Genomic DNA, 20,215 nt, shown 5'->3' with positions numbered 1-20,215 from the left:
CGAATTTTGTTAGACCTCCGAGGTATGACTGTATTGTAAAAGCTTCCAAGAATGAATTATCCTGCATACTCCCCTCCTAGAGTGGCCTGAAGGATTAGCTCTTAACAACAACAACAAAAACAACAACAACTTTATTATGTATACCCCACCCATCTGGCAGGTTTGCCCCAGCCACTCTCAACAACGTTCCTAGCAGCCATTGTTAAGCGAGAGGCAACAGCACAATCAATTACTCCCCCAAAATGTGATTTTTCGAGACAGAGATTAATTGCTTTCCATCTTTTTGACAACCTGCTTCTCCCATAAAGATGTCATCAGGCGTAATGCAACAGCTTGAAGCTTTGGTGTGTTTCCCAACACCTGTAGGGCGCGTAAAATCTGAGCCACGCAGACCTGAAAGAGATCGTTTGCTCATTTGTAAAAACAGAACTTTCCCTACATTCATTTACAATGCAGAATACATCTGGAGAGATTAATTTTGCAGCAGATACAAAAGCGCCGATCAGTTATGCGTGCCAAGCATCTAGGGCTACATCCAGGCGGCAACTTTTTCACCTTGACGGCAGCACCATTTAGCATCATGATAGCAGCGCAGGAGGCAGAAGAGGAAATGTTAGGTGCCAGAAAAGGTGCTGAGGTGAGGCTTTGGCAACAGTTCTGCGTTGTCACTGGGTTAATGACTAATCTTTTAATCTGCTATTTTGGGGTGGGAGTGGGGCATGCAGGCCTATTCAGTCAACACACCTGACTGTAAATAAATCACCTCTCTGGAAACCTTGGGAGATAATCTTTTTAAAGGTCTTTATTCCACTGAAGGCATATTTACATTTCCTACAGTGTAACCTGAGCTACACCCATAGTATATAGTGCTATGGGCTACTTCTGTTTCCTACAATTAGAGATATTATTTCTGAGCTTCGATTTGTTGCAATCCGAATGTTCCTGGCTACAAGGCATTCAGGCTATGTAGATCTACATCTTTGGCAACCACCAATAGCCTGAATGAGGGACTAAAGTAGTAGTAGTAATAATAATAATAATAATAATAATAATAATAATAATAATAATAATAATAATAATAATAATAATAAATTGTTTATACCCCACCCATCTGGTTGGGTTTCCCCAGCAACTCTGGGCGGCTTCCAACCGAATATTCAAAACAATACAGCATCAGACATTAAAAACTTCCCTAAACAGGGCTGCCTTCAGTTGTCTTTTAAAAATAAAGTAGTTGTTTATTGCCTTGACATCTGCTGGGAGGGCATTCCACAGGGCAAGCACCACTACGGAGAAGGCCCTCTGCCTGGTTCCCTGTAACCTCACTTCTTGCAGGGAGGGAACTGCCAGAAGACCCTTGGAGCTGGACCTCAGTGTTTGGGCTGAACGATGGGGGTGGAGACGCTCCAGGCTGTTTACGGCTTTCAAGGTCAGCACCAACACTTTGAATTGTGCTTGGAAACGTACTGGGAGCCAGTGTAGGTCTTTCAAGACTGGTGTTATGTTGTCTTGGCAGCCACTCCCAGTCATCAGTCTAGCTGCTGCATTCTTGATTAATTGCAGTTTCCGAGTCACCTTCAAAGGTAGCCCCATGAAGAGCGCATTGCAGTAGTCCAAGTGGAGATAACCAGAGCATGCACCACTCTGGTGAGACAGTCTGCAGGCCGGTAGGGTCTCATCCTGCGTACCAGATGGAGCTGGGAGACAGCTGCCCTGGACACAGAATTGACAGCTGTGAGTCCAAAATGCCAAAATGACTCCCAGGCTGAGCACCTGGTCCTTCAGGGGCACAGTTGCCCCATTCAGGACCAGGGAATCCCCCATACCAGCCTGCCCCCTGTCCCCCAAGAACAGTACTTCTGTCTTGTCAGGATTCAACCTCAATCCGTTAGTCACCATCCATCCTCCAACCGCCTCCAGGCAAGTAACATATTCCATATGGATTCCTCTACGGAAGATAAAGCATTTTGTTGGAACAAGATGATGCCCATTTAAGTGATGGTTAATGACATTCTACCAAGGTGCTTTCGTTGCCCTTGACATTTTATTCCAAAATTAAAACAGAAGCAAATTTTGCTTTTAAGAAACAAAACGCCTTTTCCAGCAGAGAAAAGTTAACATTTTGTCCTACCTTATGAACACCCAAAGCAGGCAAAGTATACAAGATTTCCCGGCACAGAGTGGGCTCCAGAGGCGTCCCCAACTTAAACATCAGGACGGGAATCAGATTTGGCACCTAAAATAAATAACACGCATAAAAAAACATGGGTTGCTATGCTTCTGTGTGTGGACAGCAATGATAAACATCACCACCATTTTGAGCAGTTCTCCAAGTCTTCATAAAACGATTAGTTACAAACAGAAACAAAAATACTAACACAGAAATATATTTTTCTGGAACACAACAAAATTCAGTGGTATGCAAATTGTACAGACGACTGTTTCCAAGGCTATTTTATTTTTTAACAATTCCGTTCCTTCACCTTCCAGCAGAGTATTGTAAAGATTTCCATCTCAGTTTTATTATTTGCTTCCAGAGTGAAGCTCTGTCCTGAGTTTTGTTATTCAGGGAGGGTTTCCCTGCTCCCCAATTACTGTAACTTTAGAACTGACTTAGTGATCCCAAGTTTGGACGCTTGAGCTGGCTCAAAACCAAAGAACAAATTCAAACCAAACCCCTTACATATTGGCCGGTGGGCATACAGATACTGAAAAGGGTCTGCACAGTCTTAAATTAAATTCCTTCAAGGACCATTAACTCAAACAGGTTCTGAACCTTTCTGAAATGTTAAGGAAGTTTTGCCAGTTCCTGTGCACGCATGGAAAGTAGATAAATTCTGGAAGCACCCAAAAGTTCCTGTTTGTTATGAGAAAGGACATCACAGTCAGCCTTGCGGTTTCATGATGATTGGCTGCCAGTGAACATGGTGCTTTACAACATAACTGAAGAAAGGTCCCTGCCCCAAGGATGTTTACAATCTACAGTTTGAAAAAGATAAAGGAAAAAGGGGACAAGGAGGCAGCAAAGGATGAACAGAAGCAGATTTTGCTCAATTCACACTAAATCCAATGCTGCTTGCTGCCATTGTACCAAAAGACTGTATTTTTAGAGTTGGTTGCAAATAAATTCAGCATTACTATATACTGTATTTTTCACCCCATAGGACGCACCGGCGCATAAGGCGCACCTAGTTTTTTTGGGGGGGGGAATAAAAATAAAAAAATTATTTCCCCCCCAGGCGCGGGGCTGGGGTGGGGGAAACCTGGGGGAAGCCCCACGGCTTGCAGAGAGCTGCGCAAAGCTTGAAGCCTGGGCGTGCTGAGCTCAGTGCGCCCCAGGCTTGGGCATGCAGGCAATTCTCCGCAAGCCGTGGGAGCCCAGCGCCGGGCTCCCACGGCTTGTGGAGAACTTCCTGAAGCCTGGACAGCGAGAGGGGTCGGTGCGCACCGACCCCTCTCGCTCTCCAGGCTTCAGCGAAAGCCTGCATTCGCCCCATAGGACGCACACACATTTTCCCTTCATTTTTGGAGGGGGGAAGTGCATCCTATAGGGCGAAAAATACAGTAATCTTGTTTTGAAAATAGGCCATCTTCTGTTCTAATTTGGATATCTATACAGCAATCAACCGTCGGCAAAACTGTAATTTTAACTCAATTTAACAGCGTGAAGAGGCGGGGGAGCTGTTATCACCAGAACTCTCTTCCATTTTGTGATTATTATTCATGATTATTTATTAAATTTGTGTGCTACCATTCATCCGAAGATCCCAGGGTAGCTCACAACAGATAAATAGCTAAGTGAGAGGTACTTTGACTCGGATGCTTCTACAAGCATTGCGCGGTGGCAGCGGTGGGAGGCCCCATTAGCTAAAGTGGTCCCTCAGATTAAGAACAGTTTCAGGTTAAGAACAGACCTCCAGAACGAATTAAGTTCTTAACCCGAGGTACCACGGTATGTACATTCCCCATATGGGGGAATAGTCCCAGTGCTTCTGCTAGCTGAGAGCTAGCAGAGCAGTCCTAGCTAGAAGCTGGTCAAACGAAGAAGGAAGTCAAAAAGAGGGAGGTGTGCTGCATGACTCGTCCTTTTGTTACCTGGACAGGTAAGGTCACGCCCACCTTTAGTCAAAAGAAAGGATGCTCCAGGAAGTTTTGACTGGCTGGACCAAACATTCCCTCGCATGTCTTTTCTAACATTACAAGGAATGTTGTACTTGACTGCCTCTCATGGATCACATCCCACAAGCAGGGCATGATGCGCATGCACAAGACAAGAGAAGTGAGTGAGCATGCTCAGTAGAAGGAAGAACCTTCCCACATGAGGATCTGAGAGTCAGCTGCTGGACAGTTTTTCTCAACTACCTCCTCCGATTTCTTTCCACCAGAGCCAGTTGGATGCTGCCTCCCAGTAAGAGTGGGGCAAACCTGGGATTCATTAGGCTGAAAAAAGCTCAGCCCAGGTGCAGAAGAGGAGAGCTGAGAAGGAAAGTATGGTCGAAAGTGAGCTCCTCAGAAATCCATATTGTTTTTATTTGATTAAAAGGGAGAGTTGTTTGGCCAACTTTTCTGGAATTTCCCCCCACCCCCTTCCATCTATCTTTAATCACATTAGCGGGTTGTGATGATTTACGCAACTTTCGTTTTGATCTCCGAAAGTTCTCCGATGATAAACATTTTGCTTGAAATTAGCATAACTTCAAACAGAAACGAAACACTCCAAAGTCGGATGGTTCCAAAACCATTAAGACTACTCCCAGGACGTTCAACTTGGCAAGAGACATTAACGGTTCTTTCTGAAAATTGACTTTAGAATAAAAATTTAGCAAGGAAACCTTGGAAGTCTACTTGCTAGTTCTGTTAACTATTTTGCAATATCCTAGCTACATAGCATGTTGGATTCGATACTGCATTAAAACTAAGGATTTTTAAGGCTACGTTTCTCTGCTTTATGTCTTTAAAGACGGGGCTGGGAGTTTAAATCCTTTTGATCTTGGGAGCTTATACTTTTGGCTGAAAATTTAAGACAACCCATTAGTCTTGCAGCTTTTGAATACCTGCCAAATTGTATATTTATCCTCAGAGTGGCTAACTGGCAAGATAAAGTTGTTTTAAATAAATACACATGTCCACAGGAAGTCGTATACCCAGAGACAGTCGAGGCTGTTGGCGTGAACAGAAAATTATACCCATATTTGTGTGCGTGAACCAGTCCAGAGATGTCTCTTGCAGGAACCTTCTTTTGAAAGAAAAATATCTATGTTCCTCTATGGTTTGTTGTTCAGAAATAACTCTCGTTTTTCCAACCACAAAGAAGACCCGCCCCTCAACTTGAAACATAAGTAAGGGAGGGCTGAATCCTTGCCAGGGCGAAATGAGCATTTGGTCTCCATTGGGTTTTCCCGACAGTTTTCCAAGAGCTGCCCTGCAGATTCATTAACTCTCAGTGCATCTGAGCACCTTCAGAAAGCCAGCAAATTTGTTGCTTAGCAACGCAGCATTTTCAATCCCTCTCCATCCCTAAAGATTCAGCAGTTAGGTCAACCCTACCCATTAAGTGCCTTACAAAAGGTTGTTTTTTCTACCAGATTTCTCTTTTGAAAACAAAACAAAAACAAGACAGGGCAATCTGCATTTCAAAACCACCAACTAGCGTCTCAGTACAGTCAGTCTTGCAAACAGATTTACGATGAGACTGTATCAGAATCTGACACTTCGTAAAATGGAACTTTCACGTACGGTTCCAACTTGTCTTTCGTTCAGCAGCAAATACAAGAGCCAATGCCATTGGCTGGGACAAATAAATATAACCAGACAACCTCTCTCTTGGTTTAAGAATTTTTCTGTTAGAAAGCTCATGAGAAAGATATTAAAAAATATGTAAAACGAAGACCACAGTCCAATGTACACTTACTTGGGAGTAAGCCATGTTTAGCACAGTGGGCCTGACTTAGGGCCGAACATGCTTAGGCTTCTGCTGTCAGACTGCATTTTCTTGACATATTTAATACATCTACAGCACTCGGGACTCAATAGGAATGAAAAACATATACCTGTTCAATGTTATGCAGAACTGACACTCCCACTGAAGGCAAAAATGTTTATTGAAGATGGCAGAACGGTCTACTCTAAGGATGGCGGACATCGGATATCACTCATCTTCCTTCAAGGCGGAGTATTTCATTTTTAAACTTAATTTATTTTATTTATAAAATTCCTTAACCGCCCTTCATAAGGTCCCAGGGTGGGTAACAAGAAGTAAAATAGAGACAATCAAGAAGGCAACTAAAACCATTCCACCCAAAACAATATAGAAGAGATCAGTGATTTTTTTTGTAGGGCCAGAGGCACCATCTTGCATGGGCAATGGGTTGGGACATCACGTCCCAACGCCATTTGCATGAGCATTGCGTATCCCTCCTTGAGCTGGGCAGACATGGGGACAGAGTAGGGTGTCTTCAAGCTTCATCAGTAGTTTCTGATTTGGAGGATGGATGGCGGCTAATGGATTGAGGTTGAATCCTGACAAGACACAAGTACTGTTCTTGGGGGACAGGGGCGGGAGGGTGTGGGAGACTCCCTGGTCCTGAATGGGATAACTGTGCCCCTGAAGGACCAGGTACACAGCCTGGGAGTCATTTTGGACTCACAGCTGTCCATGGAGGCGCAGGTCAATTCTGTGTCCAGGGCAGCTGTCTCCCAGCTCCATCTGGTATGCAGGATGAGACCCTCCATGCCCGCAGACTGTCTCACCAGAGTAGTGCATGCTCTGGTTATCTCCCGCTTGGACTACTGCCATGTGCTCTATGTGGGGCTACCTTTGAAGGTGATCCAGAAACTACAACTACAGTGGGACCTCAGGTTAAGAAGTTAATTCGTTCTGGAGGTCCGTTCTTAACCTGAAACTGTTCTTAACCTGAGGTACCACTTTAGCTAATGGGGCCTCCTGCTGCCGCCGTGCCGTCCGGAGCACGATTTCTGTTCTCATCCTGAAGCAAAGTTCTTAACCTGAAGCACTATTTCTGGGTTAGCGGAGTCTGTAACTTGAAGCATCTGTAACCCGAGGTACCACTGTAATCCAGAATGCAGCAGCCAGACTGGTGATTGGGAGCGGCCGCTGAGACCATATTACACCAGTCCTGAAATATCTAAATTGGCTCCCAGTAGATTTCCAAGCACAATTTGAAGTGCTGGTGCTGACCTTGAAAGCCCTAAATGGTCTCAGCCCAGTATACCTGAAGGAGCGTCTCCATCCCCATTGTCTAGCCTGGACACTGAGGTCCAGTTCCAAGGGCCTTCTGGCGGTTCTCTCCCTGCGAGAAGTGAAGTTACTGGGAACCAGGCAGAAGGCGTTCTTGGTAGTAGCACCTGCCCTGTGGAACACCCTCCCGTCAGATGTCAAGGAAATAAACAACTACCTGACTTTTAGAAGACATCTGAAGGCAGCCCTGTTTAGGGAAGGTTTTAATGACTAATGTTTTAATGTATTTTTAATCTTATGTTGGAAGCCATTCAGAGTGGCTGGGGAAACCCAGCCAGATGGGCAGGGTATTAATAATAATAATAATAATAATAATAATAATAATAATAATTTCACATGATTTCACGCAAGTATGCAAGGACCCAGAATACAACTCGTGTGCAAACGGGGTGTCCCCTGTATTCATCCTTGCTTGGTGTTCTCTTCACCCAATACAGTGGTACCTCGGGTTAAATACTTAATATATACCCAAGTACTTAATTCGTTCCGGAGGTCCGTTCTTAACCTGAAACTGTTCTTAACCTGAAGCACCACTTTAGCTGATGGGGGCCTCCTGCTGCCACCGCGCCGCCGGAGCACGTTTTTTGTTCTCATCCTGAAGCAAAGTTCTTAACCTGAAGCACTATTTCTGGGTTAGCGAAGTCTGTAACCTGAAGCGTCTGTAACCTGAAGTGTATGTAACCTGAGGTACCACTGTACAGCCAAAGTTAAAAGCAGCAAACGCTGAGGCCATTGGCTCTTCTATGTTGCTACCCCAGTAGAGAACACCTGCCATTACTGTCTTATCTCCAGTTAAACTCTATTGATTTATATTCTTGCACCACCACAGTTCTTTGAAGACTTGAAAATTTTTACAGATTGCAGATATTTTCAAGGATCACATGTGTTCTGCAAACTGCACATCCATGGCTCTCTGTTCTGTGTCAAAATCAAGATGTTCCACTTTCAACTCCTGATTTTCTGGCAACTAAAGAACACCCAAAAGGAGTTCATAGCATTTCATTCATTTACCCAACAAACACTCCTTGCTTCCCAAGAGCAGAGGATTTAGAATATGGTCATTATTGCTTAAGGCATTTCTCCATCAACAAAACCAAGTGTATAATTGGTTTTTCTTTTAAATACTCAAACATCTACCTAAATGAGGTCACAATTTGCTCTATTCGTTGTCTTTTATTTTTAAGCCAAAGAACTGAAGAAGCATTCTCTTCTGATGAATTTCCCAGAAGGGTGTCATATACCAGGCAAATATTTTATTGCTGCAGTTGAGATAGCCCATAAAAGGGTGAATATCCCCAAGATACTCATAATCCGCTAATAATGGTAATAGATCTTGTGTTACAATGCACAAATGACCTCTCACTCAAACAATTTATTTTATTCCCCCCCCCCCTTTTTTTGCAGCACGGTTGGATTCACATGCAAAATAATAAGTTTTTGTGGGTTTTCTCTTTTTTTGCACAGTGAGTCAATTCATCCGATTAGGAAGACTGTATTAAAGTCTTTTGCAAACAGACCAAGTCAGTATGGCCTTAGCAGCCATTTTATTTCAGTGAAGCCAGTGATTTTTTTTGGGGGGGGTGCAGGGGCACTGGTGGAGGAGCGGGAGTGCGGAGGGAGCGGACCACCCACGGCACCACTATTCTGGTAGGGTGCCATCGCAGCGGACCCCCAGACACACGCCGCACTCCCTGCGTGCACACCAGGCACCACGCCCCCAGAACATGTGCCACACCCCTGCGGGCGACTAGCCACACCCCCGGGATGCATGCCACACCCCAGGGGGGCCCCGCCACGCCCATGCTTCCTCTCCGCCCCCGGTAGTGAAGCGTGCAGCTTCGCCACTGCACAGGGGTACGCATACCTCTAAACATTTTGTGAATCTAATCTAAAGAAGGGCCTTCTCGGTAGTGGCACCCTCCCTGTGGAACGCCCTCTCACCAGATGTCAAAGAGAACTACCAGACTTTCAGAATACATCTGAAGGCAGCCCTGTTTAGGGAAGCTTTTAATGTTTGATGCATTACAGTATTTTAATGTTGTTGTTTTTTGAAGCTGCCCAGAGTGGCTGGGGAAGTCCAGTCAGATGGGCGGGGTATAAATAACTTCTTCTTCTTATTATTATTATTATTATTATTATTAGGCCTTGTGGAGGGGCAGTATTTCAATATGAGTAGGAAATGAGAGTACCCCTAAATATATGGTTTTTTTTGTGGGGGAAGCACTGAGTGAAGCCATTTTATTTCCCTCTATGCAATCCAAGGATGGTTGCCTCTCATCCCTAGAAAAATGGAATTGCTCCATTTTTGGACCAAATTGTCCCTTGTCCTGTTGGACAACAACAGCAGTCGGTAGAGCGTGAGGCTCTTCATCTCAGGGTTGTCGGTTCGAGCCCCACGTTGGGCTAAAGGTTTCTGCATCGCAGGGGGTTGGACTAAATGACCAACTCTATGATTCTATGAACCCTTCAGTATCTCAACAGAACCACAAGTGACAACCGATAAATTAAGACCCATAGTTTTCACACCTCCTAGGCATCCTTGCTATTAAAAATGCCATCAATACATAGATTGTTCCAACAAGAAACAGCAATTATCTCGAATGCAGCTCATTCCCAAACTGCATTTACATGAAAGTTAAGCCCAGAGATGTAAACAAAACTTAATTCCAAGAGTGCTTATTATCACCTCGGGACAACTCAGTGTCCCTTTATTACAACATAAACAGCTGCCAAATTGCCTGGTACCAACCCTTGTCTTCCAAAAACCTGTCTTCCATTATCTCACGTATTACACGTATCATTTAATTATTGACTATTATTCCAATCAGCAGTTTCACACCACCCAAACTATATTTGTTACTTTCCAAAGTAATCAATGTGCCTTAAGGCTTCTTTCAAATTTCAGAATCTGCGTTCAAAAAGAACCTGGGTCACGATCTGCCGTGAATTTTCATTCAAGAAACCTACCGTATCTTTTGCTCTATAGGATGCACTTTTTCCCCCTCCAAAAATGAATGGGAAATGTGTGTGCGTCCTATTGAGCGAATGCAGGCTTTCGCTGAAACCTGGAGAGGGAGAGGGGTCGGTGCGCACCGACCCCTTTCGCTCTCCAGGCTTCAGGAAGCTATCCGCAAGCCGTGGGAGAGCTGTGCGAAGTCGCGCAACTCTCCCACAGCTAGCGGAGAGCTTGCCTGCACCCAGAAGCTTGGGGCACGCTGAGCTCAGGACGTCCCAGGCTTCCGGCTTTGCGCAGCTCTCCGCTAGCCATGGGAGAGCTGCGTGAAGTCGCGCAGCTCTCCCACGGCTTGCGGATAGCAACCTGTTCTGGGGGCTGGGGGCAGGGGAAGCTCGGGCGTCCCCCGCCCCAGCTCCACACCTGGGGGAGGGAAATAAATTTTTTTTCTTTATTTCCCCCCCAAAAAAACTAGGTGCGTCCTATGGGCTGGTGCGTCCTATGGGGCGAAAAATACGGTATTTCATCATCGAAATTTCTAAAATCTAAAATAATAATTTTAAAAAATAATCTGTTACAAAAAATCCATGATTCTCCTGCTAACAACAAAGTCAGCAATAAAACTTCCTGGTAAGCCAAATACCTGAAGTTTACAGATCCAAAATGCATTTTTTGCAGCGGTCAATGTGGCTGACCTGGGGTTAAGCCATATCCTGATCCATGACTATGCAAATAATTTACAGAACAGCCACTGGCACCATGTTCTCTGCCGTTCCCTCTATTTCCCCCATTAGCTCCCCCCAAAAAACAAGCTTGTTTTTTATTCCGATGGAAGACCTCGAACAAAGACAACCCGAGCCATTTGAGGCTGAAAAGAAAATTCCCAAGATCCCCATTCCTTGTAAAGCAGTTTCCATTTATCTGTTTTGAATTAATACGATAAAAGCATCCCCAGCAAACCATCTGCAGGCAGCTGTTCCCACAGAGAGCTGCAAACAGCATGGCACGATTCCCTGGTTATCATTGTTTGGGCCTTTTTGCATTTTGAGTGGATGTTATTAAAAAGCAATAAGACAAGCAAGGAAATTAAATACAGCGATCAGCTGTAGGATTTCTGAAGAAGTGTTTTGCTTTCGCTGTATTATTGTTGGCCTTTGCGACTCTTTTATGCAACTTCACGGTGCATAAATAGCCGTTATAAAAGGTGCTATGCGCATTTTAATTCCCCCCCAGCAAAAAATGCACATGTTCCCAGCATATGAAGAAGTATTTTATACCTTTTTCTTAATCCTACGCCCGCCCTTGTAAAAGTTATTTGCCATAAGTTAGTCTGTTGCTTCCGTTTCCATTTTAGTCAATGTGAACATTACTACATTCTAATAGCGCCAATATATACAACAGCCAAACCCAAGCTCCTACTCACACCGCCCTGTATCTGAAAAAAAGCTTTCATGAGCAAGACCCTTTCTGGAAGAGACTGTTATAAGAAAAATACTGCTCCCTTTCCCTTGTGGCGTAGCCAAGAGCATGTATAGAGTCCTTATGTAGGTTCCCTATCAGTAGGGAAAAATAACAGAGGCTAACCAGAGAATTGTTGTTGAGTCGTTTAGTCGTGTCTGACTCTTCGTGACCCCATGGACCAGAGAACGCCCGGCACTCCTGTCTTCTACTGCCTCCCGCAGTTTGGTCAAACTCATGTTCGTAGCTTCACGAACACTGTCCCACCATCTCGTCCTCTGTCGTCCCCTTCTCCTTGTGTCCTCCATCTTTCCCAACATCAGGGTCTTTTCCAGGAGTCTTCTCTTCTCATGAGGTGGCCAAAGTATTGGAGCCTCAGCTTCAGGATCTGTCCTTCCAGTGAGCACTCAGGGCTGATTTCCTCCAGAATGGATAGGCTTTATCTTCTTGCAGTCCATGGGACTCTCAAGAGTCTCCTCCAGCACCAGAATTCAAAAGCATCAATTCTTCAGCGATCAGCCTTCTTTATGGTCCAGCTCACTTCCATACATGGCTACTGGGAAAACCATGACTTTAACTATAAGGACCTTTGTTGGCAAGGGGATGTCTCTGCTTTTTAAGATGCTGTCTAGGTTTGTCATTGCTTTTCTCCCAAGAAGCAGACAATATTGAGAAACAAGGCATCTAGTAAGCCTGATCTTAATTAAACTGTTGCAACAGGTCCCCCGCTCACCCCACACAGGGAGGGAGGAGGAACCCAGAACATTGGTGTGTAAGCCCTTATATAGACTTTTGAAATTGCCTTCCCTGTAACTCAAGACCATCCCCCAAAATGTTATACATACATCACAGAAGGAGGTGGTCCCCAGCAGAAATTTGAGTGTGTTGCTTCTCTCCTGTCTGCCAGGTTACCTGATGATACCTTATCTGATTGCCTTTTCTGGGTAGTCTGGCCATTCCTTTGAGATGGTAAATACTTAGTTCCTGAATCTCTTACGCATATTGAGAGGGTGCTCAGCTTAACAGATACTTGCCAGACTGTAAGCCCCTACAGTCCAAAGACAACTGGAAAACTTTTCCCATTTCCTTCATCCTATCTGAGGTCAATTTAAGAGTCAAAATGGCTTCAGGATTCTTTTCCTGTACTATTTCAGACACGTGGTTTATATACTTATGTACGTGTTTGCCTTGTACACTTATGAACATATAATTTATATATATGAGACCCTAAATTCTTATAACAGAGACAAACAAGCACCGTCAGCTGGTTAAGAGAGCCAGTGTGGTGTAGTGGTTAAGAGCATTAGTCTCATAATCTGGGGAACCGGGTTCGCGTCTCCGCTCCTCCACATGCAGCTGCTGGGTGACCTTGGGCCAGTCACACTTCTCTGAAGTCTCTCAGCCCCACTCATCTCACAGAGTGTTTGTTGTGGGGGAGGAAGGGAAAGGAGAATATGTTAGCCGCTTTGAGGCTCCTTAAAGGGAGTGAAAGGCGGGATATCAAATCCAAACTCCTCTTCTTCTTCTTCTTCTTCTTCTTAAGGAAGGAGACCACACAACGGACTACCAGTGCTTCTCCCAAAACTGTGTTTAAAACATCCCAAGAAAGTGGAACACAAGAGGATAGGAATGCCTTATACAGAATGAGACCACTGGGCCATCCAGCTACACTGACCGGTCTAATAATAATAATAATAATAATTTTTATTTATACCCCGCCCATCTGGCTGAGTTTCCCCAGCCACTCTGGGCGGCTTCCAATCGAATGTTAAAAGCAATACAGCATTAAATATTTAAAACTTCCCTGAACAGGGCTGCCTTCAGATGTCTTTTAAAGATAAGATAGCTGCTTATTTCCGTGACATCTGATGGGAGGGCGTTCCACAGGGTGGGACCCACTACTGAGAAGGCCCTCTGTCTGGTTCCCTGTAACCTCACTTCTCGCAGTGAGGGAACCGCCAGAAGGCCCTCGGCGCTGGACCTCAGTGTCCGGGCTGAACAATGGGGGTGGAGACACTCCTTCAGGTATACAGGATGGGGGCATTTAGGGCTTTAATGTTCAGCACCAGCACTTTGAATTGTGCTTGGAAATGTCCTGGGCGCTAATGCAGATCTCTCAGGACCGGGGTTTTGTGACCCCAGCAGCCACTCCCAGTCACCAGCTGCCGCATTCTGGATTAATTTCAGTTTCCGGGTCACCTTCAAAGGTAGCCCCACGGAGAGCGCATTGCAGTAGTCCAAGTGGGCAGGGAGGGCCTCAGCCTGCGTACCAGATGGAGCTGGTAGACAGCTGCCCTGGACACAGAATTGACCTGTGCATCCATGGACAGCTGTGAGTCCAAAATGACTCCCAGGCTGCGCACTTGGTCCTTAGGGGCACAGTTACCCCATTCAGGACCAGGGAGTCCCCCCACCTGCCCACCCCCTGTCCTCCAAGAACAGTACTTCTGCCTTGTCAGGTTTCAACCTCAATCTGTCAGTCACCATCCATCCTCCAACTGCCTCCAGGAACTCGCAAAAGACCTTCACCACCTTCACTGGATCTGTTTTAAAAGAAAGGTAGAGCTGGGTGTCATCTGCATACTGATGAACTGTCAGCAGCTCTCCATTCCTACCTTGGCAGAGGAGATGTGCCTAAAAGCCAGGAGGTACAGCGTGAAGGCATCACAGACCAAACTGGAAGGAGACAAGACCAACTTTGGCTGCAGGCCCTCCACCACACCTCCATGTTATTCTTACCTGGGACGAATCTGCTTTGGCGAGTTCTGTAGTGGCAGCTAATACGTCACGAAGGCAATCTCCATTTTCTTGAACGAGGAGATAAGCCAGCAGAAGGAACACGTGGGCAGGGACTTGCGTTGTAATGGGCAGCACGGATTTAAGAGAAGACAGCCAGTTGGAAACGGAAGACGTCTCTCTCAGGAGCCCCAGGAGCCTCCAGGTCGTATGCAATGAACCATAAGCAGTGGTGATGGGGAAGAAAGGTTCGGAAGAGGCCTGAGGCAAAAGAAATGGCACATTCAAACCAGGAAAGTCCGAATGTTCAAAATAAGGTACTCTATAAGTGAAATAAAAAATTTAATTGTTCCTCAGCTATTTGCCTAAAAAGCATGCAAAGATTTTTTTTAAAAAAATGACACCATCTCACTGCTGTGAAATATATTTCCTTCAAATAAATTACCGACACAGCTGTTGATAATTACCGTATTTTTCACTCTATAAGATGCACTTTTTCCCTCCCAAAAAGTAAGGGGAAATGTGTGTGCGTCTTATGGAGCGAATGCAGGCTGCGCAGCTATTCCAGAAGCCAGAACAGCAAGAGGGATCACTGCGCAGCACTCCCTCTCGCTGTTCTAGCTTCTGGCTTAGCCACGCAAAGCCTCTTCAGGCTCTGCTCAGCGCTCCCTTTAAAGGATATTTTCTTCTTGCATTCCCCCTCTAAAAACTAGGTGCGTCTTATGGTCAGGTGCGTCTTATGGAGTGAAAAATACAGTACTCAAGCCCTTGCCGCAGCAACCAATCACACGTCCCCCAAATGCACTATCTGGGAATAAGACACCACCCAATTGTAAACATTTTTTTTAAAAAAAAAGAACTGTGTCTTATACACAGAAAAGTATGGTCGGTTTCTGGGCAGGTGAGGGTTTGCCAAGCGTACCTTCCTCTTAGCACACTTCTAAGCACCCAGGTGACAGCTGGGGGAATGACGCCTTGTGTGGATGATACGATATGAACAACATAAATGTGATAAAGGGTCTTTCTTAGGGAGTCTCCCCAGGACACATGCCCTCTCTAGCCTTGTTCCACACCCAGCGGCGTAGCGTGGGTTGTCAGCACCCAGGGCAAGGCAAGTAATTTGCGCCCCCTAACCCGGGGCAAGGCAAGTAATTTGCGCCCCTAACCCCTAACCTGTCGCCGCTGCCAGCTTCTTCTTGCTGCTGCCTGGGCTGGTCGGATGTGGTTCTCTCCCGCGCTCAGCGCTGCGCTGGGCGGCCGCTGCACTGTCCCTCCCCCAGATAGTCCCTCCCTCGCTCTCTCTCCGCTCCGCACCGCAACGCACGCCTGGCACCCTCCCCCTCCACAGTGGGCGGCGACCCGGCCGCTCGGATCGGATTCGCACAGCCAGCACTGTGAGAGTGAGTAAGCCAGGTAGGGGCAGAGAGCTGCGAGTGCGCCCCCCCCAAAGTTGTGCCCGGTGCGGCTGGCACCCCCTGCACCCCCCACGCTACGCCACTGTCCACACCTTCTCCAAGCATTTCAGTCCAGCCTAAACTCTGAGGATGCCTGGAGCTTGCCTGCGTGATGGGTTTGTGGCTCAGCAAGTTCCTAGAATCCTCTGGCGGTGGAATGGCTGGGATGTGGTTGCATCTACTGCCCCCCCCCCACTCTTTGTTAGGATACTGATGTTCCGTTCTGCCTTAAGAGGAACAGATATGTGGAGTTGTTGTATGTCACATGTCTGTTTACGTCCAGCACAGTCTGCTGGGAACTTCCGTTGTATATTGCTTTTGCTGTACGGCTGTTTTGCTTGGACACAAAGGGAAGCAGACATGTTTTTCCCTATGTTCTTGAACTATGCTCTTCCGTTGTGAAGATTTATTCACTCCGCTGATTAGAGCGTGCTCAGCTTCTGAACGTTTCGGAGGCTCGAGTCACTGACTGATGCTGTTCCGAGAACCGGAGTTCGCCCGGCCGCCGGCCGGTGGCTAGAGCAAGCTGGGGGCCAGCCAATTGCCCCTGTCTCCCAGGCAGCATCCCAACTGTTAAGTTGTGGGTGAACATATCAGACGACACAGCGATTCTTCAAACAGCTCTTGTTTATTCACAGGCCAGAACAAAACTGAACTGAAGGATTCAGCCAGCCTGCTTATATAGAGTTCCCCTAGAACGCAACAGTAACCATTTTCTGTAACTATCCAATCACTGAACGTCACTTTCAATCCCTTATTTGCATATGTGGACCTGAACTATCTACAGTATCCACCTGCTGGCCGAGGGTGAGAACTTCAGTACATAACACCAACACTCTTTGCCTCTGGCCTTGCCAGCACCGCCATGTGGCCCATAGAAGGTTATTCCCAAGGGAAAGTGGCCCTTGGTGTGCAAAAGGGCTTCCCAACTGGGAGAGACATCAAAGGAAGCAGCAGCAGGGAGAATAGGCAGTCTTGGAGGGAGGGTACCTGAGGGGCTCTAACTGGTGCTGCGGACCAGTCTGCCAGGGGTCTCTTCCTCTTCCTCCTCCTCCTTTTGACAAGGGGCTGCAAGGAACTATGGGCAGCCATGCCCAAGACCAGCCAAGCAATTCCCAGCATTGCTAAGGTGACATACAAACTGGCTTCAAGGCGGGAGACAATTTGCTCTCAGGTTTTGAATCAGCCAGGAGATTTACGAACGAGCTGCCGGAGCAGTTCCGTGGAATGGCACACGGCCGTTTTTAATTATATTGTTCAATGTAATGTAAATTCATTTTGGATGATGGGGAGTTATAATGCCCCTGTACTTTACGTGACCTTTTAAAAAGCCATTTTGTGCAAAAGAATTTTTTTTAAAAAATGTTACCCCACCCCCTGTTTATCACCTTCAATTATTGCATGCGGAAAATTAAGATCCAGCCACCTGCAATGTTGGCACTTTGACTGATGAGATCGCTTAGAGGTAAATGTGTCTCGTTCCCCCCCCCCAAAAAAAAATCACTGCTCCCAGAGGATTCCTATTGCCTTCCACTATTTTCATTCTGCTGCCCATTATAAGAGCATAATATGGGGTTGGGTTGAGGGATGTAGAGAAAATTCCACAGGATTATTTTTGGGCAACCCAGTTTTACAAGACAAATAGCTGTTTTTTTCTGGACTGGGAAAGATATCATAGTAAGATTTGATCCTTAAGGCTGAAATCCTATCCACAAATGAGAGAATAACCCCCACTGTTTACACTGGGACTCGCTTCGGAATTGACACGCTCAGGGCTGCAGAGTTAGATATTCCGAATGACACCTCCAAGTTAGATTAGCCTCCCAAATTACGCCGGGTATCGTTTATTGCTCTATTCCGAACTCAGGAACTTCTATCACATTCTAAGGCAAAAGGCAGGCAAGGCTTCAACAGAGGGCCAAATTTATCACGGGCCACTTCCAGTGGTCTGCTGGAATCAGGAATACAGAAGAGAATACTGGACAATCTCAGGGCTGGGGGCTAAATTGCAAGGCCCCCCACACAATCTGGTCTGTCTGGGGAAACTGGAGGCACTTTGTAAGTGCTAAGTCACCATCACCACCATGAGCCATGTTTGAATAGTGGCTTCAAGTCTCAAAGAGGAGCAGGAAGCAAGGGACAAGGTACATGCTAGAGTGCAGCGCAATGATTTACTGTATTTTTCTGCGTATAAGACGCCCCCTCTTTTTTGGGACTCCAAATTGAGAAAATGGGGGGGGGGGAATTGCCCAGGGTTGTTGAGCTTTATTGGCGTCGGGGTACCAAAAATAGCTCACCCGCAGGACCGCCACAGCAAATCACTCACACATCGATGAAGCAACCAATTGTCTACACACTTGCCGAAAGCAAGCACCAATCACCCGCCCAATTGCCGCAGCAGCCAATAGCCAGTGGACCTTGCCCATCACCCACAAAAACGCCGCTGACAATCTCCTACTCGCGGCAACCACTAATCACCCGTTCAACCTCTCCGCTATCCGTGTATAAGACGGCCCCCAATTTTTAGCACAATTTTATAATAAAATAGGCACGTGGGTGGCACTGTGGGTTAAACCACAGAGCCTAGGGCTTGCCGATCAGAAGGTCAGCAGTTCGAATCCCCGCGATGGGGTGAGCTCCCGTTGCTCGGTCCCTGCTCCTGCCAACCTAGCAGTTCAAAAGCGCGTCAAAGTGCAAGTAGATAAATAGGTACCGCTCTGGCGGGAAGGTAAAGAGCATTTCCGTGCGCTGCTCTGGTTCACCAGAAGCGGCTTAGTCATGCTGGCCACATGACCTGGAAGCTGTACGCCGGCTCCCTTGGCCAATAAAGCAAGATGAGTGCCGCAACCCCAGAGTCGGTCACGACTGGACCTAATGGTCAGGGGTCCCTTTACCCTTCAATAATAAAATAACCTCGTCTTATACATGGAAAAATACAGTACTTCCCACCAGTAGAAAAATGAAAAGTTATGAATGGAAGCCTCACCGGTTGCCTTTTCTCTTCCTGCAATTTTTCCTGCTGCACGATTTCTAAAAGATTAATGGCCAGCTGCTGCCGAGTGGGGCCACCGTCCTCCTCCATCGAGCAGCCCTGCGCGGCGCTGGAAGACAAGATCTGCAGAGCGGGCATCGCCAGGAAGGGGGCGACTGCAAGAGTCATCTTGGTTTCAGAGCAGGAAAGGAGCTTGATGGCTACAAGGACAAGAGCAAAGTTGTAAGCAGGACCGCCCAGGGGCAGAGGAAGGGGATGGGGGGGATGGTCCATGCCCTCACTGAAGGGGGTGACATTCGTAGCGCTGCCCACCCGCGACTCCCAAGCCTACCCTGAGCTGTCGGGGTAAGGGGGGGAGCTGCACCGCTTTGCCAGCAGCATTCCCCCCCTTCCCCCTTCGCTTTGACAGCTGGGTATCAGGAGTGCGTGCAGGAGCCAGGCCCTGTGACCAGTAGGACTTCGCAGGACTGGGGTTTTCCTAAGTTTGTTCTGAAGAGGCAAGGCGCGGCCTCACAGGTGAGGCTGATTGGTAACTCACAGCACCTGGTGGCAAGAGCCAGGAAGGGTTGTAAGGTCTGCATCTCCCTTCAGCTCTTTGCCACAGCAACACACTTCCTGCCTTGCTGCGTTTGGCTTCTTGCTTTCTGATCCTTGAACCTTGGCTTCTTGACTCCCTGCTTCCTGACTCTCGGACCCCTGACTTCACGACTCTTTGCTTCTTGATCCTTGGACCCCTGACTTCATGACCCATTGCTTCCTGACCCTAGGACCCTTGGCTTCTTGACTCCCAGCACTCTGACCCTCGGACTCTTGGCTCCTGACTCCTGGCTTCTGGACCCCCGTTCCTGCTCCCACCCCACCATCTTGCCCCTGGTCCTGACGTCCCCTGCCAGGACTTCGATCGCCCATGAACCGGACTGTGACACTGGGGGAGGCTAGGTAGTCACGGATGGGCGGCGCACCAAACGTCCGCCATGGGTGGCTCGCTCTGCCCCGGTGTGCGGCTCACTCTGCCCCTGGCTGCAGGGCTCGCACGCCGCTCCGGGGACCCGAGTGGCTATCCCGCACCTGGGAGCGCACCCTCTGCACCATGCCCCCCTCCGGAGTGCACCCGCCCTGGACAGTGTGGGTATATGCTCTGCTGCTGGGACCGCCTCTCCCCCTATGAACCTGGCTGGACCCTGAGATCATCTTCTGAGGCCCTTCTTTGTGTGCCTCCTCCTTGGAAGGTCCGGAGGGTAGCAACACGAGAACGGGACCTTTTCTGGGAGCTACTTCGCATGTGGTTACGGTGATTGGCATAAAAAACCAGGAATGTTCCTCAGGAACTATCGCGTGCAGTCTGAAATACCAAGCCCTTGTTG

At 47.2% G+C, this 20,215-nt stretch overlaps 1 protein-coding gene across 2 annotated transcripts in view; it reads right to left on the bottom strand.

Moving 5' to 3' along the window:
* Positions 1-20,215, bottom strand: part of FOCAD (focadhesin) — a 135,126-nt gene that overhangs the window by 87,818 nt on the left and 27,093 nt on the right. For both annotated transcript variants that reach the window (XM_083718244.1, XM_083718245.1), the window contains exons 10-13: positions 18,846-19,051; positions 14,409-14,666; positions 2,132-2,236; positions 292-393 (exon numbers count right to left, since the gene is read on the bottom strand). In XM_083718244.1, coding sequence (XP_083574370.1) covers positions 292-393; positions 2,132-2,236; positions 14,409-14,666; positions 18,846-19,051 — 671 coding nt within the window. The remainder of the gene's footprint in view (positions 1-291; positions 394-2,131; positions 2,237-14,408; positions 14,667-18,845; positions 19,052-20,215) is intronic.

This window comes from Podarcis gaigeae (assembly GCF_964106915.1).
Source record: "Podarcis gaigeae genome assembly, chromosome: 17".
Taxonomy (NCBI): domain Eukaryota; kingdom Metazoa; phylum Chordata; class Lepidosauria; order Squamata; family Lacertidae; genus Podarcis; species Podarcis gaigeae.
The sequence above is the reverse complement of the archived record's forward strand: the minus strand, read 5'-3'. Positions and strand labels throughout refer to the sequence as shown.